This window comes from Arabidopsis lyrata (assembly GCF_000004255.2).
Source record: "Arabidopsis lyrata subsp. lyrata unplaced genomic scaffold ARALYscaffold_1, whole genome shotgun sequence".
NCBI lineage: Eukaryota > Viridiplantae > Streptophyta > Magnoliopsida > Brassicales > Brassicaceae > Arabidopsis > Arabidopsis lyrata.
This window is the reverse complement of record NW_003302555.1, coordinates 28539703-28567357: the sequence shown is the minus strand read 5'-3', so window position 1 is coordinate 28567357 and position 27655 is coordinate 28539703. Positions and strand designations below refer to the sequence as shown.

The following is a 27655-nucleotide window of genomic DNA, read 5'->3' as shown; positions in this document are numbered from 1 at the left end:
TTTTTGTGCCGCAATTGATCTCCTTCAGAGTTTAGACTAATCTTTGGTCATTAAAACCCTCTGGCTTAACCAGAAACTTTGTGGATAAGTATGGAAGGAATGAATGGGTCTTCAGAAGAGACAAAGGCTCACCTGACAAAGAAGCCTATCATCAAGAGCAGGGCCGGTCCTAATGTGTGGGAGGCCTAAAGCAAATCACTGAACATGTGGCCTTATCTTAAAAACAATTTTAATGTATATTTTTACTTATAAATTTTCTGAAAATAAAATGTAAAACTTACTAGATTTTTAATTTTATAGTGCAAAACTAAATAAATCTTACTTAAAAAATAAAGTTTGGATTAAATTTATATACTTCTGATATGAAATTGTTTAGTTTTCAATTACATGTAGTTCCGCTTTGATTATAATTTCATTTTAAATGTTGAAAAAAATGAGAGATGATAGACTTTAGTGAGAATTGAAAATATATAAACTAAAAAAGAAATATTAAATTTAGAAGATATGGAATAAGTAAAAATGGAAAGCATATGAATCATCTGAAGTCGTGAGACATCTTTCTTGTTAAGAGAAACATAACACAAATGTCTATATATAACGGATTTACTTTTGGATATTGTGGCCTCAAAATTTTAGTATTTTAAATGTAGCCTAAAGCATGATGCTTTGTCTGCCTTATGACAAGGCCGGCCCTGATCAAGAGCCACAGGCATTGCTATCAAACGTGGCGGTAGGCCTGGGCATTCGGATTTCAAATCGGATTCGGATCGGATATATTCAGATTCGGATAATTCGGGTATGAGAGTTTATTATCCGTTCGGATTTTATGATTTTTCGGTTCGGTTTCGGTTCGGATATATTCGGATTCGGATAATTTGGGTAGGAGAATTTATTATCCGTTCGGATTTTATGAGTCATCGGTTCGGTTTCGGTTCGGATAGGTGTCGGATTCGGATCGGTTTTTGGGAAAAAAAAAACTTAAAAATAGTTCAATGTTAATAAAAATTAATTTAATCTTACTAAAATTTGGTTAAATTTTGCAAAAATATGTATAATTTTAACAAATATAACTAAAATTTTTCCGAAATCTAGGATATTTAGGATATTTTTGTTATTTGCTATAAAATTACAACTAAATATAACTAATATTTTTGGATATATAATTTTTATTTCCGGTTTTCGGATATCCTTTCGGTTTTCGGTTCGGATCGGATTCGGTTCGGGTAATTCGGATAGGAGAATTTATTATCCGTTCGGATTTTGTGACTATTCGGTTCGGTTTCGGTTCCAAATTTTTCGGATCGGTTTCGGATCGGTTTTCGGATTTCGGTTTTTATGCCCAGGCCTAGGTGGCGGTAAGGTGATTGAAAATTTTTGTGCGTCTTTCAAAATTACTTTCTTCACTTTAAAGTTCACTCGCTAGATTCCATAGCATCTCCATACATAAGATTTTTTTGTTAAACTCTCCAAGAAAATATATTTAAATTTCCAACCTTTTTTCGTGGGTCTGAGCTATCTGTTAAACCCTAGTTTGATTACACTTTGGATATCGTAAAAATTGTGGCCTTTTCGAGTTTCTTGAGATTTGGAGCTACACTCTTCTTAAACCTCTCAAGTGGAGTTGCAAAGTTTAGTCCTTTGATAAATTCCCCGAGTTTGTCTCGCATGTGGATTTGAATACCGAAGAAACAATGTCTGTGGAAAGATCTTTGGAAGCTTGGGAAGAAGTTCAGAGACATGGACACGACTTAGCTGACAGACTTGCTCAGGGCTTTAACGGTTTGATTCAAATCAACCCACCTTCATTTCCATGGCCGAATCATTATAATTCCAAGCTATTCGATCTCGAGTTCTCCGGTCAGCATTTCGGGATTAGGGATTCTAAGTTTTCTATTAACCAACCCATCAATGGCGTTTCGGCTATTCTTGATATTGGGAACAAGATTGGTCAAGCTGGTGTTGATTTTGGCGCTGGATTGAATGTGATGGTTCAGCAATTCTTCAGAAGATTACCTGTACCGTTCCGACATGACGAGAACCCGTCTGTTTCTACTGAGATAGATACTGTCAGGAGGAGCCATATGTTAGATTATGGAGCTTTAGGTTTCGATGGGACAAGAAATCAACCGGAAAAGATGAAAGCTTTGATCGGAAAGGTGAGATGAAGAGATTGAGAGAGTAGAGAGATTTTAGAGATGGGAAAGATTATTTCTCTTTCTTACTCAATTTGGTAAATACAAAGGTTCCTTTTAAGGACACACAAACGGAATATCCTCAAGGATATGCCATATGTACAACGGTCACAAAGAGATAAGACGCGTCATAAAGGGATAAAGCGTTTCTTGTCTTCTTCTTCTTTTGCGAGGTAACGGCTCCAAGGGGAAGGGTCTAGCGGCTTCTAGAACCTTGGTGAAGCTTTGGATAAGCTTAGGAAGGCTGGAGATCCCAATGGGCCGAGTGGACTTGAAATGGTACGGACGGCCCGAAGGTGATCGTACGGACGAGTGGTGATCCGTACGGACGAGTGTGAACCGTACGGACGAGAAGCACAAGATGGTTTCCTCGACCCGGATGCTTCCTCACTTGATTCTACTCGTGCCAAGATGGATCTTCTTCTTCATTTGGTTCAATACTCCCCCTCAAGTTTAACCGGAGATGAAGGTTAAACTTGGACCCAAATTCAACCACCTCATTAAAAACCTAAGTGTAGAAAACCTCATGGGATAAAACCACACTTAGGGAAAAAGAGTATGGGATATTTGGCTAAGGGGATTGTGGCTGAGTTAAGTCAACAAGACCTAACTTTTGGTGAATGTACTCACACACCTTGGTGCTAGCTCCTTTGGTGAAGATGTCAGCCAATTGTTCTTCACTTTCGGTATAATGTGGCAAGATGACTCCAAGTTGGATTTGCTCTCGAACTTTGTGGCAATCGACTTCAATGTGCTTCGTTCTCTCATGAAACACCGAGTTGGTTGCTATGTGAATGGCGGCTTGGTTGTCACAATGCATGGTGATTGGTTGAGGCGTGTCTATCCCAAAGTCTTTGAGGAGAGCCTTTAGCCACATTAGCTCCGTAGTAAGCTTTCTCATGGCCCGGTACTCAGCTTCAGCACTTGAAAGAGACACAACCTTTTGCTTCTTGCTTCTCCAAGTCACTAGATTTCCACCAATGAAAGTACAGTAGCCGGTTGTTGATCTTCTATCATTCTTGTCTCCGGCGTAATCCGCATCACAATACCCAACAAGCTCCGTGTTCCTATTGCATCCCATCCAAATGCCTTGACCCGGAGCGCCTTTAAGATACTTGAGAATGCGGTTCACCATATTCCAATGGTGTTGGGTTGGAGCTTGCATTTGTTGGCTCACTACATTCACGGCAAAGCAAATATCAGGCCTAGTGATGGTTAAATAGATGAGCTTACCTACTAGCCTCCGATACTTGGTAGGATCTTCGAAAGGTTTGTTGTCATGCTCCCCCTTTCGTCTAGCTTTGTAGTCATCTTCCAAGGGAGTCTTTGCTGGTTTAGCGCCAAGCTTACCTACTTCATCAAGAAGATCAAGAGTATACTTTCGTTGAGATAAGAAGAGACCCTCCTTTGATCTACATACTTCTATCCCAAGAGAGTATTTTAGTTCTCCAAGATCTTTAATATCAAAGACACTTTTAAGGAAATCTTTAGTATTTTGAATACCAACCTTGTCATTCCCGGAGATGATAATATCATCTACATAAACGAGAATGACTACTATACATTCTTGGCTAGGGAGAGTGAAGAGTGTATGATCAGCTTCAGATCTCTTGAATCCTCTTCCTAGAAGTGTGGTGCTAAGCTTGTGATACCAAGCTCTCGGAGATTGCTTAAGGCCATAGATTGCTTTGTTGAGCTTAAGAACTTTCCCGGGTGCTTCTTTATCTTCTAGACCCGGTGGTGGTCTCATATACACTTCTTCCTCTAATTCTCCTTGAAGGAATGCATTCTTGACATCCATTTGCCAAAGATCCCATTCCAAGTTAGTAGCCAATGAAAGAACCACTCTAACCGTGTGAAGTTTGGCCACCGGGGCAAAAGTATCAAGGTAGTCTTCTCCATATTTTTGAGTAAAACCTCTTGCTACAAGTCTAGCCTTGTACCTCTCAATGTCTCCATCACTTTTATACTTGATGGTGAATACCCATTTAGAGGTCACGGCTTTCCTTCCTCTAGGTAGATCTTTTTCATCCCATGTGTGGTTGTTTATCATGGCTTGTCTTTCGGCTTCTATAGCGTCTCTCCACACTTGATGTTGCATGGCTTCTTCATATGTTGTGGGAATCCAATGTTGATCAACTTTGCTAAGGTAGACTTGATGTTCTTCGGGTAGGTGAGCAAGAGTGCACACGGCTTGAATTGGATGAGCTACCGCATTGGCATTGTAGTAGACTCTCTTGTCTTTCCATGTTGAGGGATGAAAGCGAAGTCTTTCACTTCTTCTTAAAGGTATCACTTCTTGAGTCACTTCTTGAGTAGTATCTTCTTCCTCTTGATTCACTACGTTGGAGCCATCACCATCGGGTATATGATCTTCTTCTTGAGTGTTGAGATCATTCTCTTCATTTTGAGTGTCTTGGACTTCTTCCTCAAGACTTTCTTCTTCTTGTTCTTGAGTCTCTTGTCCTTGTGGCGGGTGTGGAGCTTGAGTTTGTGAAGGTTGGTAGTTCTCAATTCCAAGCTTCTCAAGAATAATCCGAAGGTTAGTTGCTCTATCCGATGGTGAGCTAGACAAATCCTTAAGACTTTCCCAATCCTTCTTGTCATAGAATCCCTTGTCTTCCACAAACTTCACATCTCTTGACACCAATACTTTCCTTGACTCCGGTACATAACACTTGTAACCCTTTTGAGTTGTTGAATACCCGATGAACATTCCCTTAGTGCTTTTGGCTTGGAGCTTGTTCCTTTGATCTCCGGGAACTAAGACATAGCAAACACAACCAAACACACGTAAGTGATCAAGGGAAGGCTTAGTCTTAGTGAGTACCTCAAATGGAGACTTGTCTTGTAGAATCTTTGTTGGAGTTCTATTGATCAAGTAACACGCTGTCATCACGGCATCACTCCAAAATCTCTTTGGAACATTGGTGTGAAACATTATGGACCTTGCAATCTCCATTAGGTGTCGATTCTTGCGTTCAGAAACACCATTTTGTTGAGGAGTGTAAGGACAACTTGTTTGGTGGATGATTCCGTGTGATGCTAGGTGCTCCTTGAATGCTTGACTTGTATACTCCCCACCATTGTCGGATCTAAAAATCTTAATCTTGGCATTGTATTGGTTAGTCACATAAGTATGGAAGTTTTTAAAAGCTTCAAGAACACGATCTTTTGAAGGAAGGAGAGTAAGCCAAGTATACTTTGATTTTTCATCAATAAATGTGACAAAATATTTTTGGTTTTCTCTTGATAAACAAGGTGAAGTCCACACATCCGAATGAATTAAATCAAAGCAACTTTCATAAATAGTAGAAGACTTAGGAAAAATAGCTTTGCAATGTTTACCAAGAATACAAGCTTCACAATCACGACTTTGAAATGAAACTTTTGGTAGCATTAAACTTAAAGCCCGAGGATGGGGATGACCTAGTCTAGCATGCCAAATAGCACTATTCGCAACGACAATACTTGAACTAAAATGAGAAGATAAAGGTTCGGATAGCTTTGTGTCTTCTAGAACATAAAGACCATCCTTTGTAACTCCTTGACCAAGCACCCTACTTGATTCAATATCCTGAAAGTAAACATCATTAGGTCCAAATATCGCATAACAATTTAAATCGGTCGTTGCTCTTTTAACGGAAAGCAAGTTAGAAGTAAAATTTGGCATGTAAAAGGCTTTAGACTTCTTATCAAATAGCTCTAAATCACCTATTCCTTTAACCGGAATTTTATCCCCATTAGCAATTACCACGTTTCCTAAAGCCGGTTCAATATTGTTCATTAGCCTAGAATCACTAATCATGTGATGAGAGGCTCCCGAATCAACAATAAGAGGTTTTAGAGTATGAGCAATAGCATGATAGGATTTACCGGATGACTCCTTAAGAGCCTTAATGAGAGCATCGAGATCAGACTTCTTCACATACTCCGAAGACGCCGTCATTGCCACTCCAACACCATTAGCTTGAGTTGAGGGTCCGGGTCCGGAGATGTCTTGAGTCTCTTGGCTCCAGTTCGCTTGATGAGCTTTAGGATCCTTCCATTTACTTGGTCGGAGATGGGGATGGAGAATCCAACACTTCTCCTTGGTATGACCCGTCTTTTTGCAATGATCACAAGTTAGGCCTCTCTTGTTCTCGGACTTGTAGCTTCCCTTGTTGGCGGTGGTGAGCTCTCCTTTGTTGGCTGTAGCAAGCTCTCCTTTGTTTCCGAAGAGACCAAGAGATACTTGCTCCTTTTGGATTTGAGAGCACACTTCTTCTAGGTTAGGTAGCTTCTCGGCTCGGAGCAAGTGCTTGATGAGATCATTGTAGGTGGAGTTCAAGGTGAGAAGGAGACCAAAGACCTTGTCTTGTTCACGCCTTTCGTTGAGGATCGCGGGATCAATGGTGTTAGGCCTTAGCATCTCGAGCTCCGCCCAAAGAGACCTAAACTTGCCGAAATGTTGAGTGAACTCCATGTCTCCTTGAGAGAGATCGTTGATGGCCTTCTTCACTTCGAACACCCGACTCAAGTTGGAGAGATTCCCAAACACATTAAAGAGAGTATCCCAAAGCTCTTTAGGAGTTTCACAATAGGAGTAAGCTTCGAGTATTTGTTGGTGTCGGATCCCGCACCAGAAGTCCGCGACCAACCAAAGATTGCCACGTAGTCAAGGTAACGGCCCATAAAGGATGAAGCCCATTGGATCCATGAGTCAAAGGAGCGTTCGAAGTGGTTGTCACCACTTCGAGAATCCGAAGTGAATGTACTGGGACACGAGTTCGGTGTAGAAGACACGGGTAAGTCGGTTCAAGGAAACTTGGGCCAAAAAAGGCGAGGCCCACGAAGATCAGAGTCAACTCAAATTCAAACGTTGAGCATTAAAGTCGAAGAATCAAAACGGACGCATTTAAGAAGGAATAATTGTACTTAATTATTCATTTTAATGTCGTTTTTCTATGTATAAATATAGAGGCCAATGGCCATGTAAAAGGGGATCTTCCTCTCAAGAGAGAAATAATATAGCAATTTTCGTAGCAATTCACAAGTTTTTATACATTCATTTTTGTCCCTCAAGAATAATCTTTCCCACTTAACAAAATACTTGAGTGTGTGAATCCGACATCCACATTTTGGCGCCGTCTGTGGGGAATTATAGGATTCTTGAGTGGTCAGATTTTTTCTTTTCTACATTTCCGAGATAAGCAACAATGTCCGGAGGAGACGCTGCTGAGACATCATTGGCCGAAACCCTCAAAGCTATGCAGCAAACCATGTCGGACATATCACAAAAGTTCTCGGATGTGGAAAAGGCCGTCGATACGTTGCAAACATCCCAGGTATCTCTTAGTCAAAACGTCAATACTATACAAACTCGTGTCCGCTCTTTAAGTGCAGGAAACCCGGTGGGAATCCGAAGAGGGATATTCAACTCGCCAAGTTCCGCTGCACGAAATGAAACCAGCGGACAAACAACTCCCGGTGCTACTAATAATGTAGCTCAGACGTCGGAAGAAGAGACGCAGCTCGGGGATGAAGAACAACTCGCAGCTCAGTACGAGCAGGAGAACCTCGACCAGTTCGAGATCATGAGGAAGGTTAGCCAGGAATTAAAAGAAATGAAATCAAAATTTCATCAGGCTACAAGTTCGGAGCCAGACATCAATCGAGTCATTGAAGAAGCTAGGCGAACCCCTTTTATCCCGTGAATTGCAAGTTTGAGGATCAAAGATTCCCGGAAGCTCAAGTTGGACCCTTACAGCGGACTGGAGGATCCAAAAAGCTATCTCGCAGCTTTTCTGATCGCTGCCGGAAGAGTCGAATTGGATGAAGCTGATGAGGATGCAGGTTACTGCAAGCTCTTTTCGGAGAATCTGTGTGGCCAAGCTCTAATGTGGTTCACCCAATTAGAGCCGGGTTCGATCAGCAATTTCGACGAACTATCAGCCGTATTCTTAAAGCAATACTCCATCCTTATGGATAAAAGCGTTTCAAATGCCGATCTTTGGAACTTATCGCAAGGATCTAATGAGTCACTTCGGGTTTTCATCACCAAATTCAAAGGAGTGCTGTCAAAACTCCCAAGAATCTCACAGCAATCAGCTTTATCTGCCTTACGAAAAGGATTGCGACATGATTCAAGGTTTAAAGAAGACTTAATACTTCACAAACCGGACACAATTCAGGATGCACTCTTCCGCGCAAACAACTGGATGGAGGTAGAGGATGAAAAAGAAAGTTTTGCCAAAAGAAATAAGCAAGAAAAGCCGGCGATCACCATCCCTACCAAGAAGTTCGAGCCGAGGGAGAGCAAAGGACCAAGAAAATTTGGGTCACAACCCTTCAACAATACCGTCGGAAAGCAATTCCAAGGGAAAGGAAGATCAAACACTTGGGTCCGTGATGAAAGTCTATATTGTGACATTCATAAAGTAACCAGACATTTAACCAAGGATTGCAGCGTTCTTAAAAAGCACCTCGCAGAGCTTTGGGCTAGTGGTGATCTTTCTAAATTCGATATAAAGGATTTTGTGAAAGAATACCACGAAGCAAAGGAAAACTCCAAAGATCAAGATTCCAAAAGACCAAGGTTATCCAACGAGGAAGAACCAAGGAGTTCGAAGGGGAAGATCAATGTGATTCTAGGAGGTTCCAGATTTTGCGGAGATTCAATAAGTTCCATCAAAAAGCATAGGCGAAATGTCTTACTCAAAGCAAGCTTGAGCGAAGAAATTGATTTTCAAGGTGCCTCAATATCATTTAACGAAGAAGAAACGCGGCATCTCGAAAGACCGCATGATGATGCTCTAGTCATTACTCTTGATGTCGCTAACTTCGAAGTATCAAGGATCCTTATAGATACAGGCAGTTCGGTCGACTTGATCTTTTTAAGTACTCTAGAAAAAATGGGAATTAGCCGAGGAGACATAGTAGGACCCCCATCTCCGTTAGTTGCGTTCACAAGCGAGTCAGCCATGTCTCTCGGAACAATCAAGCTACCGGTCCTTGCCAAGAAGGTATCAAAGATCGTGGACTTCGTTGTCTTCGATAAGCCCGCAGCTTACAACATCATCCTCGGGACTCCCTGGATTTATCGGATGAAAGCAGTCCCCTCTACATACCATCAATGTATCAAATTTCCAACATCAAATGGGGTGGAAACAATTCGAGGAGATCAAGAAGCTTCACGGACGTGTTACTTAGCTAGCCACCGTTTGAAGATCCAATAGCAATTAACAAAGCCCGCAAAAGAAGGACTAAGGCAAAAATTTCCTAGTGGGCAGGAAAAAGAGGATGTGGTAGTAGAAGTGGTATTGGAAGAAGACAAACCAGATCGGAAAATTCGAATTGGAGCAACGTTGACTGGCCAAATAAAAGAAGCTTTGATCGAACTCTTAAGGAAAAACAAAGCATCATTTGCATGGTCAGCATCGGACATGCCTGGCATAAATCCGAGTATAATTTGTCATGAACTAAACGTGGATCCAAGCTTCAAACCGGTGAAACAAAAAAGAAGAAAGCTTGGAGTGGAGCGGGCAAAAATAGTAAACGACGAAGTGGATAAACTTTTGAAGATAGGGTCCATAAGAGAAGTGCAATATCCGGAGTGGGTAGCAAACACTGTCGTTGTCAAGAAAAAGAACGGGAAAGACAGGGTTTGCATCGATTTTACAGACCTGAATAAAGCATGTCCCAAAGATAGTTTCCCGCTCCCGCATATAGATCGACTTATAGAGTCCACCGCTGGAAATGAGCTGTTAACGTTCATGGACGCCTTCTCGGGTTATAATCAGATAATGATGAACCCCGAAGATCAAGAAAAGACGTCATTTATCACAGATAGAGGTATCTACTGTTACAAGGTAATGCCTTTTGGTTTGAAAAATGCAGGAGCAACTTACCAACGGTTGGTGAACAAAATGTTTCACAATCACCTCGGGAAGACTATGGAAGTCTACATAGATGATATGTTGGTTAAATCGTTGAAGAAAGAAGATCATGTTAAACATTTGGAGGAATGTTTTGATATTCTCAATAAATATCAAATGAAGCTGAACCCGGCGAAGTGCACATTTGGAGTCCCATCCGGGGAATTTCTTGGCTATATCGTGACAGAAAGAGGGATTGAAGCCAATCCAAATCAAATTAACGCCTTTCTAAACATGCCATCTCCAAGAAACTTCAAAGAAGTACAACGGTTGACCGGGCGGATTGCGGCTTTGAATCGTTTTATCTCGAGATCAACAGATAAGTCGTTGCCTTTCTACCAAATTCTAAAAGGGAACAAAGGATTCCTTTGGGATGAGAAGTGTGAAGAAGCGTTTGGGCAGCTTAAGACATACTTAACCACTCCACCTATACTGTCCAAACCGGAAGTGGATGAAAAACTTTACTTGTACGTATCAGTTTCAAACCATGCGGTTAGTGGAGTCTTGGTCCGGGAAGACCGTGGGGAGCAGAAACCAATTTACTACGTGAGCAAGTCAATGACAGATCCGGAAACCAGATACACAATGATGGAAAAACTTGCACTCGCGGTGGTAACTTCGGCTCGGAAGCTGCGTCCATATTTTCAATCCCATCCGGTTGAAGTATTAACTAACCAACCACTCCGAACAATACTTCATAGTCCAAGTCAGTCCGGACGTTTGGCGAAATGGGCGGTGGAATTAAGCGAGTACGACATAGAGTTCAAAAGCCGAATCAGTATGAAGGCTCAGGTCTTAGCAGACTTCCTAACCGAACTACCAATACCTGGAACGATAGAGCAACCGGAGAACCAAACTTGGAAACTACATGTAGACGGGTCTTCAACAAAACAAGGATCCGGAGTGGGAATCAAGTTGGAGTCTCCAACATCAGAAATTCTAGAACAATCGTTCCGATTGTTATTCAATGCCTCCAACAACGAAGCAGAATACGAAGCCCTTATTGCCGGACTTCGACTAGCACAAGGAGTTGGAGCTAAGGAAATATTGGCTTATTGCGATTCGCAATTAGTAGTTAACCAATTTAATGGAGACTATGAAGCCAAAGATTCAAGAATGGAAGCGTACCTCGAAGTGGTGAAGGATCTATCTAAAAATTTCTCGAAATTTGAATTAATCCGCATACCTCGGGGAGAGAATACAACTGCGGACGCACTTGCAGCATTAGCATCAACATCAGATCCTGAGTTAAAGAGAGTTATTCCAGTGGAATGCATTTCGGAGCGAAGCATCCAAGACAGCAAAGAAATCCTCGTCGTTACAAGATCTCGTGCAGCGGCACGCGATCGTGGCGAACCAGAGATCGAACCGCCACCCAACAAACGGAGGAAGTCAAGGGGATCAAATACACCCAACAAGGAACCCGTTGTCTTAGCTGAAGATGTAATTCCAGAAACAATATTAGAAACCGAACCGTTAATCGAGGGAGATGTTCTTGAACCAAACGAACATCCCGAACCAGAGCCACGAATATTCCAAAAAGTTGATCAAATTCCGGCTAAAGACTGGGGGGCTGACTGGAGGGAGCCAATAAAGCACTATATCGTGACAGGTGAGCTCCCAAAGAATAAATGGCAGGCCAGGAAAATGAAAGTCGTTAGCGCGAAATTTTGTCTGTCGAAGGATGCGTTATATAGACGAGGTGTCAGTGACCCTTACCTATTATGCATTTTTGGGCCCGAAGTCGAAATCGTCATGAGCGAAGTGCATGAAGGATTATGTGGGAGTCATTCATCAGGAAGAGCTATGGCTTTTAAAGTTAAAAGAATGGGGTATTTTTGGCCCACTATGATCACAGATTGTGTTAAGTTCGCCCAAAGATGCAAGCGCTGCCAACTCCATGCACCATTGATCCATCAACCGTCGGAATTATTCTCCTCCATTTCCGCCCCATACCCGTTTATGAGGTGGTCAATGGACATCATTGGGTCATTGCACAAATCAACTCGAGGTGTACAGTACCTTTTAGTCCTTACGGACTACTTTTCAAAATGGATTGAAGCTGAGGCGTATGTCAGTATCAAGGATTCGGCGGTGCAGACCTTTATTTGGAAAAACATTATATGTCGACATGGAGTTCCATACGAAATAGTCACTGATAATGGACCACAATTCATCTCACACGAGTTTGATGCCTTTTGTGCGGACTGGGGAATCAAAGTTAATTATTCTACTCCACGATATCCGCAAGGAAACGGTCAAGCCGAAGCCGCGAACAAGACAATATTAAGCAATCTCAAGAAACGCTTAAGTCATCTAAAGGGAGGATGGTATGAAGAACTCCAACCCGTCCTGTGGGCTTATCGTACAACCCCTAGGCGACCTACAGGAGAAACTCCGTTCTCTTTAGTTTATGGCATGGAGGCGGTAGTACCAGCTGAACTCAATGTGCCCGGACTTCGTCGAACAGAAGCACCGTTAAATGAGGAAGAAAATTCAGCAATGCTTAATGATTCACTGGATACCATAAATGAAAGGCGTGATCAAGCTCTAATTCGGATCCAGAATTACCAGCAGGCAGCAGCCCGGTATTACAATTCTAAGGTTAAAAGTAGGCCGTTCTTCGTGGGAGATTATGTATTAAGGCGCGTCTTTGACAACAGAAAAGAAGAAGGTGCCGGTAAACTCGGTATTAATTGGGAAGGACCTTACATTATTACCGAAGTGGTTCGGAACGGTGTTTATAGGTTGAAAGACTTAGAAGACAATCCAGTCAAACGACCTTGGAATGTGATCAACCTAAAGAAATTTTATGTTTAAAGCTACATGCATTGTTTATGTACATGAACTACGATGTAGCTTGATCCCGAGATGGGTACGTAGGCAGCTCGAAAACGAGTTCAGCTATTAATAAAAATTTGTTTTATTTCTTTATTAAAGGAGAAAGGTTCGACTGTGCGAACAAGTGAGGCAAATAGAAGGTTCGGCTAAACGAACATACAAGGAATTGGAAATAGAGCGTTATTTAGAAGACGGAATGTCCCTCATCGTACACTTCGGACTATGGAAATCTTGTTGACGAGCAGAACACTTCAACTCCTTGACCAGCAAGATCGAGGATTGGCATCATGCAGTCCGGAATTCGAGCAAAGTCTGAAATTCCAAGTTCAATCCACTCTCCGGGGTGAGATTCAAGGATGTGAAGATCTCTTGACACCGTAGTAAGCCTGCGTTGCATCCGGTTAATCCTCTTCCGAAGTCTCCTCTTTTCCGACATAAGCTTCCGGTGTTGAAGCTCGAGTGCCTCTATGAACGCCGTCGCTGTTCCTTGGTCTCTGATTGAGAGACCCCTGATCAAAGCACATGGGGCTCGGATCTGAGATCTCAAGAAGCCGCGAAGTGGAGGAGGCTGCCTGCTTGGCTCATTTGGAACATCTTCGTTTATCATTCCGATTCTGGAGAAGTCGGGCATAGATTCTGAACAGCGAAGATTAAACTCCATACCTACTAAAATGAAAAGAATGGTGAGGAGTAAAGGGAAATTGAGACAACAATTTATAGGAACGTCATATCCCTAACAAGCTGCGGATTCTATCCAAAGAATGGAGTGATTCGCGGAGAGATTTATGCCCTCGAACGGATCCTGCATTAAAAGATGCATCTCCAAGAATATTTGGAAAGAAAGGAAAGTTGCAAATATTTCCATAAATAAAAAGGGGCCGAAGCCCATTACGAGTTTTAAAAAAAAAAAGGTAAAGAAGTTAAAGAGCATTTATGGGAGAGGCTCAGGAACAGGCTCCTTCATCGCCGGTTTAGTCTTCGAGGTGGACGCCTTGTTCTTGGCATCCACTTCGGAACGATCCCGAACGCGTTTCCGGCAGTTGCTGGCCTCCTCCTCCAGGTCCTCTTCCTCTTCACTGTCGGATGGAACGGCGCAGACAGGGGCATTCACGGGACCCGGGACTCCTCTAGCGCGGAGATACATCCGAAGCATCTTCGGGATCTCAGCAACGGAGTCGAAGTTCCGCCACTCCCATTGAAAGGGATCACTCTCCAAGGCCCGTATCTTCCTTTCCACCCGAGCGATGCGAGCCTCGAGCGTCTGCCTTTTGAGTCCCAGCCGCTGCCTCTCTTCACACAAGCGACGGTGCTTGTCGGCGACCTAGCATAAAAATAAGTGAATAAGACGAAACAAGAAGTTTTAAATCAAGAACTTTAAATACTTACCTTGTCGATGAAGTCGCAAGCCTCTTTCTTCTCCTTCGGAGGAAAGTGAAAGACGGCGTGAGGAAAGAGAACGCCGGCCGGCTCGAAGCCGTCGCCGGACAAAAAGAGTGGGCTGCCGGGATCAACGGGGGCTACTGTTTCGCTTTCCATCCTTAAAATATTTCTCAAGTGAGATTCTAAAGTCATGCTTAAATAAAGCTTAAGAGTAGGTAAGCCTTTATTTATAATGATTTAGGGTTTGTCTTGGAACCATAAGCCCAATAATGGTAGTGTGTCCGAGTGATTTAAACCATTTTTGGAAATCGAGAAAAAGCACTTTTTGCATTAAAGACGAGCCGTTTTCCTTATTTATAAGAAGGGAAAGCGCAACCGTCGCATTGACTACAAAAGTTTCTAAGGCCCAAGCCCAACAAGTTTATCGAGTTGACTAAACCCGAAGTGGGGAACTCGCTCTAAGCCGAGCTCAGTTCTCGCATTCTAAAGAGAAAGGTCTGATCAGCCTAAAAATCTCAAAAGCATTGCCACAAGGCCACAAAAGGTTAAAAGCGGACCTTGCAAACCCGCATATAATTTTAACCAAACCCCCTTGGGTCACAACCTAGAAAGGTTTAAAAGCCTCCTCAGGCAAATATCTTGTTCAAAAGAAAATAAAGCCTCCTTAGGCAAAAAATAAATTAAGTTTTAAAGTTAAAGGGACAATCCCCAATTTAAAGTGGACACAGCCACTACGGAGTGATCTCCACCCCGGACTCCGGCTCAGCAACCAGAGTTTCATTCACCTCCTTGACTGGTGCTTGATCAGATGAAGCTCCCTGACCACCCTCCGCGGTACAACCAACCTCCGGAGTGACCTCTGGTACCATAGGAGCTGCGGGCGGGACAACGTCTTCCGTCTCACTTGAACCTAGAAATAATAATTCCAGTCAATCAAAGGTACAAGGTAAGAAAAAGGTAAGCCACAGGAGCCAAGCGTTACCTGCCCAGTCTAAACCCGATTCACTTATAGGAGGTGATTCAGTAAAGAATGCCTCAAAGTCAAGCGGGTTGAAGGCCGAAGTAGGAAGAGCTGCCAAGCGACTCCGTTTTTCAGAAAGGTTAGTCGACAGCTCGGTCCTTTCTTGCTCCTCGGAGAAATCTGCTTCATGGATTTGATCCAGCAGAATCAGGTTGCTTTCATGCTCCTTGATGTCTGACTCCAAGTCCGACCTAGCCTTCTCGGTTTGCATGAAGCGAATGGCCCCTTGGATCAGCTCCATCCCGCGTCCCTTAACCTCCTTTCTGGCCTTCGATGCCGACCTTGCCAACTCGGAGTCACGCAATTTGGCAATCGCCTTGTATTTCGCGTTAAGCTCGATGAGTTGGTTGTTCAGGGAATCAGCGTTTGATTCGGACTCTTGAAGCCTACCCTGAACACCAGAAAACTCTTCCTGGAGCTTGAAGTTCTGGTCGTACTGACCCTGCAGCTCCCCCTTTATCTGCGCAAGCTCGGATGTTAAATTGTCGACTTTGTCCTCCAGATCGTGCTTGGAGCCGGCAGAAGAACTGAGTTCAGCCTCAAGGGCAGAGAGTTTCGTTTTCCACATGTCAATCTCCTTCTCCCGTCCAATGAACAACCCTTCGTAATGTTCGATCATGTCGTTAAATTCGCTATGAGCCTGGCATTATACATGAACCCGGGATGGCGAGTCAGTTCGCAGAATGGCAATACAATAAAAAATATATAAAAGAAAACGGAACTAACCCGAGATGAGTGATGCGCGTGAAGCAAATAGCGTTCACGAATCGCAGGGCGCCATTTGTCGAAGTCTGGCAAGATCGAACCCGATCGGGTCTTGAAGCATCGGAAGACGCTGCCCTCTTTCTCCATAGCTGCGAAGAAAGAAGAGTTGTAAAAATGGGAATCTTAATGGAAATAAAAAAAAGACGTTGAAGACTGTATGAATCACCAAACCTGAAAGCGATTTGACTTGAGGGACAAGAGCATGTTTTAATCTCGAGGAAGCATCTCGAGATTCAGAATCTCCCTTTTTCGGAGACGCGCTCCGAGCAGTCTTTCCACTATCAGGCTGGGAAGAGGAAGACATATCAACCGGTCGTGGAGGACCCATTGGTTCAGAAGGAGGGGATGACCGAGGTGAGCGGTCAGTCCGGGCCCTCGACTTTTCCCTCTGCGGGGAAGAATCACTGCGAGAGGACTTGTCTCTCTTCCGGCGAACCAAGTTCTTAATTGGTTCGTTACTAAAATCATCTCGGGGAGGACGAGGTGGATCACGGCGAGGAGATTGATCCCTCCGAGGAGAACGTGAGTCGCGGCGATCGCGACGAGGAGTTAGTCTGAAGGAAGCAACAGATCGGGATCCCTCGGTGCTGCCATCATCAACCAGCAAGGTCCTACTGTAGTCCTTCTTGTCTATAGAAGTCGCGAGAAACTTTTTCTTCTCCTCGCAAGCCTCAGCCATCGGCTTGGAAAGCAACTTACGTTTGGCCGCAAGGGCCCGAGATGACATTCCCTGAGTTGAGGGAGGGGGAGGGATTTGATGAAGATGACCAGGCGGACTCATCCTGAGTCTGTGGTTAGCTTCTAGGAATCGCTCAAGAGTGAAAGAATTCCAAAGGGTTTCCCCTTCAAGAATTATTTTGAAGAATTCAATGAACTCTTCAGATGGGAGAGCGGAAGCGACGAAAACTGCGAAATGAAACAACGGTGTTAGTTAATAAAGATAAAGAAACAACCGGGAAAGATACGGGCGACCTAATCTCTACCAGGTTTCGCCGACCACTTCGAAGGGAGGAAATCTGCAAGATTTCCAATCGAAGCGGGAGTTTTCTTAATCAGAAACCAAGGATGATGCCAATTTTCATCCTTGTTTGGAAGATGCGAAATGATGTTCCTGTTGGCGTTAGGATATGCTGAGAAATACCCCGTTTTCTTCGATGAGCTTCTCACGCTTAGAAGCTCATTTAGTTCAGTAACTCCGACGACATAACCGGCCTCCGCCGCGATTGTAATAATTCCAAGAATGGTACGGAGAAGGTTGGGGGTTAATTGAGGAAGAGCGATTTCAAGAGCCGCTAGGTATAGAACTAGGGCTTCGGGAAGCGGGAAGGTTAATCCGCAACCCTTGAAATAAATCTCGTACACACAGAAGTAACCATCGCGATGGTTCTCTGGGGATTCTGTGGGGGAAGCTATTTGTGCTTCCGCCATAATTTCCGGCGGAATCCGGCAAAGCTCTCTCAACCGCTCAAGGGATTGAAGAGTACAAGTGGATCTATAGTGCGGACCGGCAATATCATCAGAGCGGGTGCACTCGTCGTTGCTAGAACGCCTCTCATCGAAAGACGGAGACTCGGGTCTATCGGAATCAGAAGTCATTGGGAAAAGATTAAAAGATCCGGCGAAGAGAGGTTTTTTGTGAAGAGAAGAAGAGAGAGTTTTTGATTAAAGTACAAAATTAAAAGAAGAGAGTAATGGTGAAAAGAAGTTACCTCAAGCTAATGATGAAACCGCCTCGGAAGTTGTGTGGGAAGTGGGAAGGTTTTTCCCGTTTTAATAGTAATTAATCAATATGCGGTCATAATGATGACAGATGTCATTTGGTTAAAAATGGCTAGTGCCGAAATTAAAGGGGTGATGAGATTTCCGGCGGGAAATCAGAAAGATTCTCGAGCGCAATCTTTGGCCACTTGAGCATTTAAAGTCCTCCGAATTGGAAAAGCACTTCGAAGAACTTGGGGGGCTAATTGTTGGTGTCGGATCCCGCACCAGAAGTCCGCGACCAACCAAAGATTGCCACGTAGTCAAGGTAACGGCCCATAAAGGATGAAGCCCATTGGATCCATGAGTCAAAGGAGCGTTCGAAGTGGTTGTCACCACTTCGAGAATCCGAAGTGAATGTACTGGGACACGAGTTCGGGGTAGAAGACACGGGTAAGTCGGTTCAAGGAAACTTGGGCCAAAAAAGGCGAGGCCCACGAAGATCAGAGTCAACTCAAATTCAAACGTTGAGCATTAAAGTCGAAGAATCAAAACGGACGCATTTAAGAAGGAATAATTGTACTTAATTATTCATTTTAATGTCGTTTTTCTATGTATAAATATAGAGGCCAATGGCCATGTAAAAGGGGATCTTCCTCTCAAGAGAGAAATAATATAGCAATTTTCGTAGCAATTCACAAGTTTTTATACATTCATTTTTGTCCCTCAAGAATAATCTTTCCCACTTAACAAAATACTTGAGTGTGTGAATCCGACATCCACAGTATTGAGGACTCAAGCGAGTTTCGGAGGAGGACCAAGACCGATTGATCTTCTTGGAACCATTTCCCCTCATCAACAAGAACAATTTCTTGTCCATCTCTTGTGGTCGTCTCCTTTGGCGCCTCTTCGTTCAAGATATGACTCCAAAGTCCCCGACTACACAAGGCAGATCTTGTGGTTCGTGACCACAGCAAGTAGTTTCCTCCCTTGAGGATAACCGGAATGATTTTCGAGTGTAGAGAACTCATCTCATCATAGAATGAACTCATCGAACGAAATCAAAGAAAAGAGAGAGTTTTGGTGCGGAAGTAAATGAGGTGGGTTGAATGAAGGATATGGAGCTTATGGCTCTGATACCATGTTAGATTATGGAGCTTTAGGTTTCGATGGGACAAGAAATCAACCGGAAAAGATGAAAGCTTTGATCGGAAAGGTGAGATGAAGAGATTGAGAGAGTAGAGAGATTTTAGAGATGGGAAAGATTATTTCTCTTTCTTACTCAATTTGGTAAATACAAAGGTTCCTTTTAAGGACACACAAACGGAATATCCTCAAGGATATGCCATATGTACAACGGTCACAAAGAGATAAGACGCGTCATAAAGGGATAAAGCGTTTCTTGTCTTCTTCTTCTTTTGCGAGGTAACGGCTCCAAGGGGAAGGGTCTAGCGGCTTCTAGAACCTTGGTGAAGCTTTGGATAAGCTTAGGAAGGCTGGAGATCCCAATGGGCCGAGTGGACTTGAAATGGTACGGACGGCCCGAAGGTGATCGTACGGACGAGTGGTGATCCGTACGGACGAGTGTGAACCGTACGGACGAGAAGCACAAGATGGTTTCCTCGACCCGGATGCTTCCTCACTTGATTCTACTCGTGCCAAGATGGATCTTCTTCTTCATTTGGTTCAATACCATAAGGCTTATGTTGACACAAAAGAGGACTCAAGGCTTTCTAAGACAGATACTGCTTCCTCTGTTACTGTGTCTGAGGAGAAAGTTACAGAATTGGATTTAAGGACTATTGGATTACATAGGAGACCAAAGGTACTTGTTCAAGTTTTTATTTTGTTTCTTACTGATCAAAATGGCCTTAACTTTGTATGTAACTGCAGAGATATCTAAATTGGATTGGAATGTAGATGATTTCTTAGAGATTGAGTATAAGCATATGTAAAGTTTTGGAATTTAGATGCTTGTTTATTGAGATCTTGTGAAAATAGGATTTAGTTGAGCTCTGGCTTTTGTCAAAATATGAATCTGGAAGAATCTATTGATGTTGTGTTACAAGTTCAGTGGAGTTCCTGCCAAGAGTGAAATTTGTTTACAGATTACAGTTTCTGCTCCTTGTAGGGAACGGTTGAGCTATCATCAAGTTATGAAAGTAGTACAAGTGGTATGGAACATTCGTTAGCAGCCAGGGGAGATCTTTGGAGAGTAGAAGCTTCTACTTCAAGTTCCCCTGCAAGAGATGATAGCTCATCTCTCTTTCTACTCCAGCTCGGACCTCTGCTATTTCTGCGCGGTTCAACTCTTCTTCTACCTGTTCATTTATCAAAGCAACACATACTCTGGTACGGGTATGATAGAAAGGTATGCTCAAAGCTTCAACACTTATGTTGGTCTTCGCATCTCGAGTTTTTGCTTATTGTTTCAAAACTCGGGTAATACTCATATGGTAATCTCTTTTCAGAAAGGTATGCATTCACTGTGTCCAGCTTTGTGGTCAAAGCATCGAAGATGGCTTATGATGTCAATGCTCTGCCTCAATCCTTTAGATTGCGTAAGTGTCTTTACTTTAAGATCTTTCTATGTGCGTTTGTTTGCCTTTCTATACTCTTACATAGTGAACTAATGCTCGAAGCTTTGTCTTTTTCCTGCACTTGAAACAGTCATTTGTAGACTTGCAATTCCCAAATGGACAATTAACATATGTATCTGGTGAGGGATTGACGACAAGTGTCTTTGTTCCTTTATGTGGCGGTCTTCTTCAAGCGCAAGGTCAATATCCAGGCGATATGAGATTTAGTTTCTCCTGCAAGGTTGGTTAATAATTGATCAAGTATAGTCACAGTTCCTATATACAAGAGCTTGAAAAACTGTTTTTCAACTTTGATGAAACAGAGTAAACAGGGAACACGAATCACACCAATGGTAAATTGGCCTGAAAAATCATTCGCATTGGGTGTTTCTCAAGCCTTGGCTTGGCGTAGGTCCGGTCTCATGTTGAAACCTGCAATTCAACTTAGGTAAATTAAAAACCTGCCTTTCTTTTTACAATCAAAATTCTTTTTGTTTTTAACTTGCAAACATGGAAACAGCGTGTGCTCTACATTTGGTGGAAGCAATCCCGGGATTAAAACCGAAGTTATTCACTCGTTGAATGATCACATCAATATGATATGTGGCTGCGCATTCACAGCTCATCCTTCAGCATTTGCATCTGTTTCAGTAAGCTAATCTTTCTTTCTTTTTTTCTCCAACCGAAACCCATTTCGTTTGTTATTGGCTCTGATTTCGGTTTTTCTCTAAAACCGCAGCTTGGTCGGTCCAAGTGGAATGGGAACATTGGACGAACTGGCATAGTTGTTAGAGCTGATATTCCTCTTCCAAACGTTGCTCGACCTTCTTTCTCCATTCAGATCAACAATGCTTTCGAGTTCTGAAAATAAGTAAGGGCAAGTTTTTTGGTTTGTGTACTCTCATCATAAGTCTAAATTGTATATAGTAAATCAAACTCGTCAATCCAACAGAGAGATTTCACAGCATAATAGCAAAACCTGAAAAGAATTCGTCTTGCAACAATTCAACTGTGAAAGTTGTAGATTAAATCAAGAAACAAAAGGAAATTTGATTGATATGTTGGTAAATACTGTTGTGTTTGTAGATTGAATAAAAGAATATATACTATTCATTACTCAATCTCCACATCGGTAAGATCATCTAACAGTCTCCTCGACGAAGATGATGAATTTCCTTCTTCTTGCTGTTGTAGGCTAACATCTTTGCTAGGCTCAGAGAAGGAAGAATCAACCCAAGGACCGTCCATCGATGAGGAGCTTTTGTGTTCTCTGTTGCTTGTATGGGTCGAAACCTGTGACTCGCTGTCTTGTGACAAAAGCTCAAAGGCCTTAAACCTCATTGCAGCTGAACCACTTGGATCAGCTTCACGTTTCACCAGTGGTGGTTGGACTTTGATTTTTCCTTCCAACATTCTTACGACAGATGACATTGGTGGTCTCAATGTCGGAGATGGGTTCGTACAGAGTAAAGCTATGTTCAACATCCTCATCGCTTCTTTCTTCGAAAAGCTTGTACCGAGATCTGGATCCATGAGTTCTAGAAGACTCCCTTGTTCTTGCAAGACATATGCCCAATCAAGAAGGTAAATAAACTCTTCTTTTGGTCTGTAATTTGTGTTGCTCTTTCCGCTAACAATCTCTAAACAGACAACACCGAAGCTGTAAACATCTGCTTTGTCTGTTAAATAACCTCTCATTGCATACTCAGGAGCCATGTAACCTCTGCATCAATGACATATAAAGTCAGTAAGTGTTAACCACTCTCTATGAATTTTAGGAAAGATAAGTAATGAACCCTCACATTGTTCCTGCAATTCTTGTGCTGATATGTGTATTCTCTTCTTCGTCGAGTTTAGCTAGACCAAAATCAGAGATCTTAGCATTTAGAGACTGATCAAGAAGCACATTTGTCGCTTTTATGTCTCTGTGCACAATCTTCAGCCTTGATTCCTCGTGTAGATAAGCCAATCCTTTGGCAATCCCTAAGCATATCTTGTTCCTTGTTGACCAATCCAAGTGGAGTCTCTGTTTCTCTGTGCCTGTTAAATAACCCCCACGAGACTTTAGCTTAAAGATGAAGAACTTTGACCTATGTTTCTCAGATGGATAAAAAACACTAACCAAAGAGTGCGCGAGCGAGACTGTTGTTCTCTAAGTACTCATACACAAGCAAAAGCTCTTTCCCTTCAATGCAACAACCATAAAGCTTCACAAGATTTGGGTGTTGCAAGGCTGAGATCATCCCGATCTCAGTCACAAATTCTCTGTTTCCTTGCTTAGATTTTGATGAAAGCTGCTTCACCGCGATGGTCATTCCATCAGCGAGAACACCCTAATAACCAAAACCCATTAGTACTTATTATCCAATCTTACAGAACTTGTGAAGATGTAAGACCAGGCAATCATCACCTTATAAACCGGTCCAAATCCTCCTTCGCCAATCTTGTTTTCTGGATCAAAGTTGTTAGTCGCACGTTTGATTTGTTTCAATGTAAACGATCCTGTCTGCAAATCAAGTCCCCGAAGCTCTTCTGATAAACAAAAAGTAAGATTTTGAAACAATCAAATCTTGAAAATGACAAAGAGCATTTCTTGAACAATAGAATGATGTTTGCTTTCTTACCATTTTCATCCACTTCTTTTCCACCTAAGTAACCTGTAAGCCAGAGGATTACAAGTACCAGCAACCCGAAAGCCGCACACGCTGCGATTACAATGCCTGCAACTGCTTTATTGGACAATGGTTTTCCGGTATCAACCTTGAAATCTACAACAAGAGGCAATAAAACAGAGAAAGAACATTTCATTCATTCACTCACTCCAAAATTACTTTAAACAGTTGAGAAAGATTGGAAAGAAAACTCACTCGGTGTGATTGTTATAGCGGATATGAGAGGCCCGTAAACACCTCGTGTTGGTATTACGTTTGTGCCTTTCCCTAACCACTTCAAATGAATCTCCAGCGTACTTCCATTCACTTGAACATCATCAATTTGTCTTAGGAACGGTTTACCAACTCCACCTGCTCTCTCTGCTATGTTAAAGTCCCTCTCCAACAAAATCCCCTGCACAAAATTAACAGTGATATAGGAAAACTGAAATTGTGTGTTTGAAAAAGAAAAAACTTTCTTCTTTGTTCTGCAAAACTCACTTGAACATAAATGTCGAATACTCGTTGCCCTAAGCTACTATAAGTCTGGTCGTTCGAGAACATTATCTCTGCAAAATGGAGCTGCACTTTGTAACTTCCTCTTCTCATGCATAATCCATAGTACTTGAGTGATTGTGAAGCGAGACGGGCCGTTTTGTAATACTCTGGAGTTGATTCATTGATCAAGTTAAATGTGTCTGTTGCCAAGTAGGGGGCACTGTCATTGCCTAACCAAGCTCCAGAACTGCTGTATCCCCATCTTTCAGAGACAGAAGAGAATGTTGATGCTCCTCTTTTATTTAAGTCATCTGCATACTCGTCTTTATCAACCTTGAGTCGGTTTCCTCCACAGTTGATGAACAAGGAAGAATCTGCAAGAAACGTATTCAGGGATTTTTTTTTTTTTGTTTCTATAAAAGTTTTAATCTTGAGGGTAAGTTGGAATGTTCCACTTACGGTGTGCATCTCCAGGACACGGAAGATCCTTTCTCAAGCACCATTGAACACTACACAAGTAGATATTGTTTCTTTGTAAGTATCTTTGGTTTTACCGGTTTTATGAACTGAAAGGAGGGAAAAAAGAAGACTCACGAGTTATCGGTTACTGACGGGTAGCTGGAGATCAAGTTCCTGAAAGTTTTAACCAATAAAGCTGATTAGAAAAACATGACAAGGTTCAGTTGAAACATCACTGATATGAAATAACAAGAATGCTTACACATCAAGCTGATTACAGCTTAAAGTAGGTGGCTGAGTGAAATTGTTGTCAGATAAATCACTGAAAACAGATCAAGAAAATTAATGACCTCGATGTATAAATTTTCAACCTCATCAAGGTAGTTAGTTAGTAATTTGCTTACATGTTTTCTTTACTGTTGATGATGAACTGAGGAACTGGACCAGTCAACGAGTTATTATTAAGATACCTAAAGCAGCAAGAAAAGAATCAGTCTTCAAGTCACGGTTAATAGCATCTATATTGATAAGTTATCAATAAAACTTACATAAAATTGAATGCCGTCAGACTCCGAAATGTGTCTGGAATTGTACCATTTAACATGTTTGAGCTTAAATCTCTGCACACACATATATACATGTGAGAACTTGATCAAAATTTAGCCTTTAAGCAGTAAGAACTAGCAAGAGAATTTGACTTACAGTAACTTCAGCATACTCATGGAAGTACCGATGTATTCCGGTATAGGTTCCCTTATCAAACAATTTCTTAGTACCCTGATGGAAGTTATTACGCAAAGAAGATATTCAAATGTTGTTTGATGAAACAGAGTTTCTTTAACTTTAAGTCAAAGTTAAAATCTTACAATCGTTCCATATTTGTCATATTTTGCAAGTCTGGAAAAGGAGAGGTTGGTCCACGCAAATCTGTTACCCTCCTGATAAAAAAGAGAGATTTCTTAAGCTCAAAAGTTTGGCAAAAAATGTTACTGATAACTACTCTTTGCTTACAATTGAGTCAGGTTTTTCAAGTTTGATATCGAAGCTGGAATTGGACCTTCCATTGATGTGCCTTGGAGGTCACTGCAAATTAACAACAATTCAGTCTTTCTACAACTTTCACAGTTTTCTTTTTTTTTTTTTTCTTGAGAAGAAGTAAGCTCACAGCCTAACGAGGCGAGTCCAGTTTCCAATAAAATCAGGTATCTTCCCAGTAAGAGAGTTTCCATCAATCCGACTGCAAGAAACAAATGAAGCTTTTAGAATCATTCCAAAGAATTAAATCGTTCACAGTTTGCTTACAAATCAGTCAAATTCTTGAGATTGCTTAAGGACTCAGGGATCCGACCCGTGATGTTGTTTGAAGAGATTAACCTGTAATCATAAACAAACCAAATCACTAAGTAAAACTACAATAACAATATATAAGAAAAAACAAAGTATATCATAAAGGATCTTACAATCTTTTCAAGCTTCTTAAGTTCCCTAGGTTTGAAGGAAGTTGTCCTGTGAATAAATTAGTTTCCATAACCCTGCAATTTGTTACTTACATATTAGAATCTCGTCCATTCTGGTTTGAAGAAAAGAAGATTAGATATGTAACATTACACATCAGTAAGTGTAGTAATCTCTCCGAGTTGAGGAGGAAATGGTCCAGAGAGACGGTTTCCGGTTACTGCCCTGGTAGTTGCAGAAAACGCAAGAATTAGTACAACTTTATTAACATAACAAGAAAAAGAAAAGTATATGTATTGCAGAGAATGGGTACAAGATTTCTAGCGGAATTTGGGACAATGTCGTAGGTATTGTCCCACTGAGAAAGTTCAGCATAAGATCTCTGTAAGAAAAAACCACAAACAAAGATTGCTTAAGCATCAAGCTCAGACATTTTGCTATGATCCATTGATAGACAATGAAGAAACAAAGATCCTTGGATGAAAAAAGGTTCGTACATCTCTGTAAGACGCGTGAGGTTCCCGAATTCAGGCGGGATAATTCCTCGCAAATTGAAACCTCTAAGCTGTCTATTGATGAAAACAAAAAAGAAAGAAATTTCAGAACCCTAACTATATTTCTTGTTATGAAAGTTACATAGATGATCGTTTCTGTCTTTTACATACATGTTTGTGACACGACAGACTGAGCTGGCGTTGAAAGTACAGTCGCAGGTGATGTTACTGGTTACAGCGTTGGGCGATGAACCGGCAACAAAGTTCCAGTTTTCGTCCGTACAAGAAGTTCTTTCGATGTTCACTGTTTGGTTTTGAAGCTTTCTAAAAATCGTTCGCAGTGTTTGAACTGTGCAAAAATGATCAAACATTTTGTCGGTTGAGATTTAAAGTAAAAACTTTGATATAATAAATGAGGAAAGTCTAATTAATGAATAAAGAATGAGTGGTAAATACTATTCTCTAAAATATCTCTGTCTCAAGTCATTTCTATCAATCTTTTAAAGAAAACACTTTGACCCAACTTGCACATGTATTGAAATACAATTATTAATAACACACGGGCTCTGATTGGTAACTACGTGTACAGAGCTTACTGTTTTAATCATCAAAAGCATTACTTTTAGTTTTTTTTTTTTTTTTTCTCTTTCTTTTGTATTGGAGTCTCTTACTACTAGTACTACTACTTATTATCACTTCTATTTATTTTGATATTAATTATCGTTTTTTAATTTTGTGTTACTAATCAAATTCCTTATTTTTAAAAAAATATATATAATATCTAAATGTGTAAATTATATGATATATTAAAATTAACAAATCTTTAAATAAGTTAAGCATTTACAAATCGACCTACAATATAAAGATAATTTTCTCGATCTTATGATAATTTTATTGTTTAACTCTTAAAAAATAATCCATGGTTCATGACGACCATTCAATAATTTTATTGACGACCAATATCCGCAGCAAAAATACAATTTTTTTTTTTTAATAACAAAATAGTTGAAAAAGGATAACTTTCTTTCAGTGAAGTTTTTTTTAATCAAGAAGGAAGCATAGAATTAGTGTTGTTAGAAATTTAAGTAAAATTGAAGAAATTTCATTGCAATGTAAATTAAAAAAAAAGGTGATACGAACCTTCATCTTCTGGCAAAAATTGAGCATTTGATCCGAAAATATCCAAGCCAATGAAGATGAGAAGAAGAACTTTCTGGGTCAAGAAAAAGAAACCCATTTTTTTTGTCGGAAAAACCAAACAGACTCTCAATTCTCAAAGAGACCAAACGATTGAGAAGAGAATAAGATTAAGAGAGGAAGAGACTGAGGTAGTAAGAGGAAAGAAGAAAGAAACTGATGGGAACAAGCTTTTAGTGTTCATATATATATTAATATATATATATGTAAAATAATAACAATTTCTCATAAATATGCTTTTTTTAATATCTAGCCGCCGGACATGAATAATTTGTGTTTATCGACTGCTTCCTAATCTTTTTAAATCATAAAAGTAAGTGATGTTAATTTGACGATTTTTATGTTCCATGGTTGACCACTATGAGGCAAAGTTTTCTGCAAATACGTCAAAGTTTAGAAAACATAATGGTAGGATGGGTTTTTAGACAGGTTATTTCCCGTTAAAAAAAAAGGACAATTTTAAAAATATCATATTTAAGTTTTGGTTTTCTAAAAATATTATTTAAGTT

General features: G+C 41.2%; 2 protein-coding genes across 3 annotated transcripts; one reads left to right on the top strand and one right to left on the bottom strand.

Moving 5' to 3' along the window:
- Positions 1 to 1355: 1355 nt before the first annotated feature.
- On the top strand, positions 1356 to 22153 carry LOC9327815. Of its 2 annotated transcripts, none has more exons than XM_021011494.1 (9): positions 1356 to 2077; positions 19506 to 19638; positions 19945 to 20184; positions 20285 to 20374; positions 20484 to 20633; positions 20716 to 20840; positions 20913 to 21042; positions 21132 to 21263; positions 21587 to 22153. In XM_021011494.1, the coding sequence occupies exons 1-8, from the start codon at positions 1692 to 1694 to the stop codon at positions 21255 to 21257; spliced, it is 1380 nt and encodes a 459-aa protein (XP_020867153.1). In that variant the 5' UTR covers positions 1356 to 1691; the 3' UTR covers positions 21258 to 21263; positions 21587 to 22153. The 2 variants fall into 2 exon arrangements, with proteins under 2 accessions (XP_020867153.1, XP_020867154.1); XM_021011495.1 differs by having other exon boundaries at positions 21132 to 21269; positions 21587 to 21671.
- LOC9330503 (probable LRR receptor-like serine/threonine-protein kinase At1g53440) lies at positions 21302 to 27306 on the bottom strand. The gene is made up of 23 exons (XM_021011471.1): positions 27090 to 27306; positions 26121 to 26298; positions 25953 to 26024; positions 25769 to 25837; positions 25609 to 25680; positions 25461 to 25532; positions 25303 to 25374; positions 25166 to 25237; positions 25012 to 25083; positions 24867 to 24938; positions 24703 to 24777; positions 24549 to 24620; positions 24405 to 24470; positions 24263 to 24322; positions 24136 to 24174; positions 24001 to 24050; positions 23545 to 23915; positions 23260 to 23458; positions 23017 to 23160; positions 22803 to 22924; positions 22515 to 22725; positions 22195 to 22432; positions 21302 to 22115 (listed from the first exon to the last, which is right to left on the bottom strand). The coding sequence occupies exons 1-23, from the start codon at positions 27184 to 27186 to the stop codon at positions 21506 to 21508; spliced, it is 3105 nt and encodes a 1034-aa protein (XP_020867130.1). The 5' UTR covers positions 27187 to 27306; the 3' UTR covers positions 21302 to 21505.
- Between the last annotated feature and the right edge of the window lie 349 nt (positions 27307 to 27655).

Coding starts and splice junctions, on each gene's coding strand:
- LOC9327815 (XM_021011494.1), top strand. CDS start 1,692: ATGTCTGTGGAAAGATCTTTGGAAGCTTGGGAAGAAGTTCAGAGACAT. Junction 19,639..19,944: donor GATTACATAGGAGACCAAAG/GTACTTGTTCAA, acceptor TGCTCCTTGTAG/GGAACGGTTGAGCTATCATC. Junction 20,375..20,483: donor GCCTCAATCCTTTAGATTGC/GTAAGTGTCTTT, acceptor CACTTGAAACAG/TCATTTGTAGACTTGCAATT.
- LOC9330503 (XM_021011471.1), bottom strand. CDS start 27,186: ATGGGTTTCTTTTTCTTGACCCAGAAAGTTCTTCTTCTCATCTTCATT. Junction 25,838..25,952: donor CTCACGCGTCTTACAGAGAT/GTACGAACCTTT, acceptor TTTTTCTTACAG/AGATCTTATGCTGAACTTTC. Junction 25,238..25,302: donor CTCAAGAATTTGACTGATTT/GTAAGCAAACTG, acceptor TGTTTCTTGCAG/TCGGATTGATGGAAACTCTC.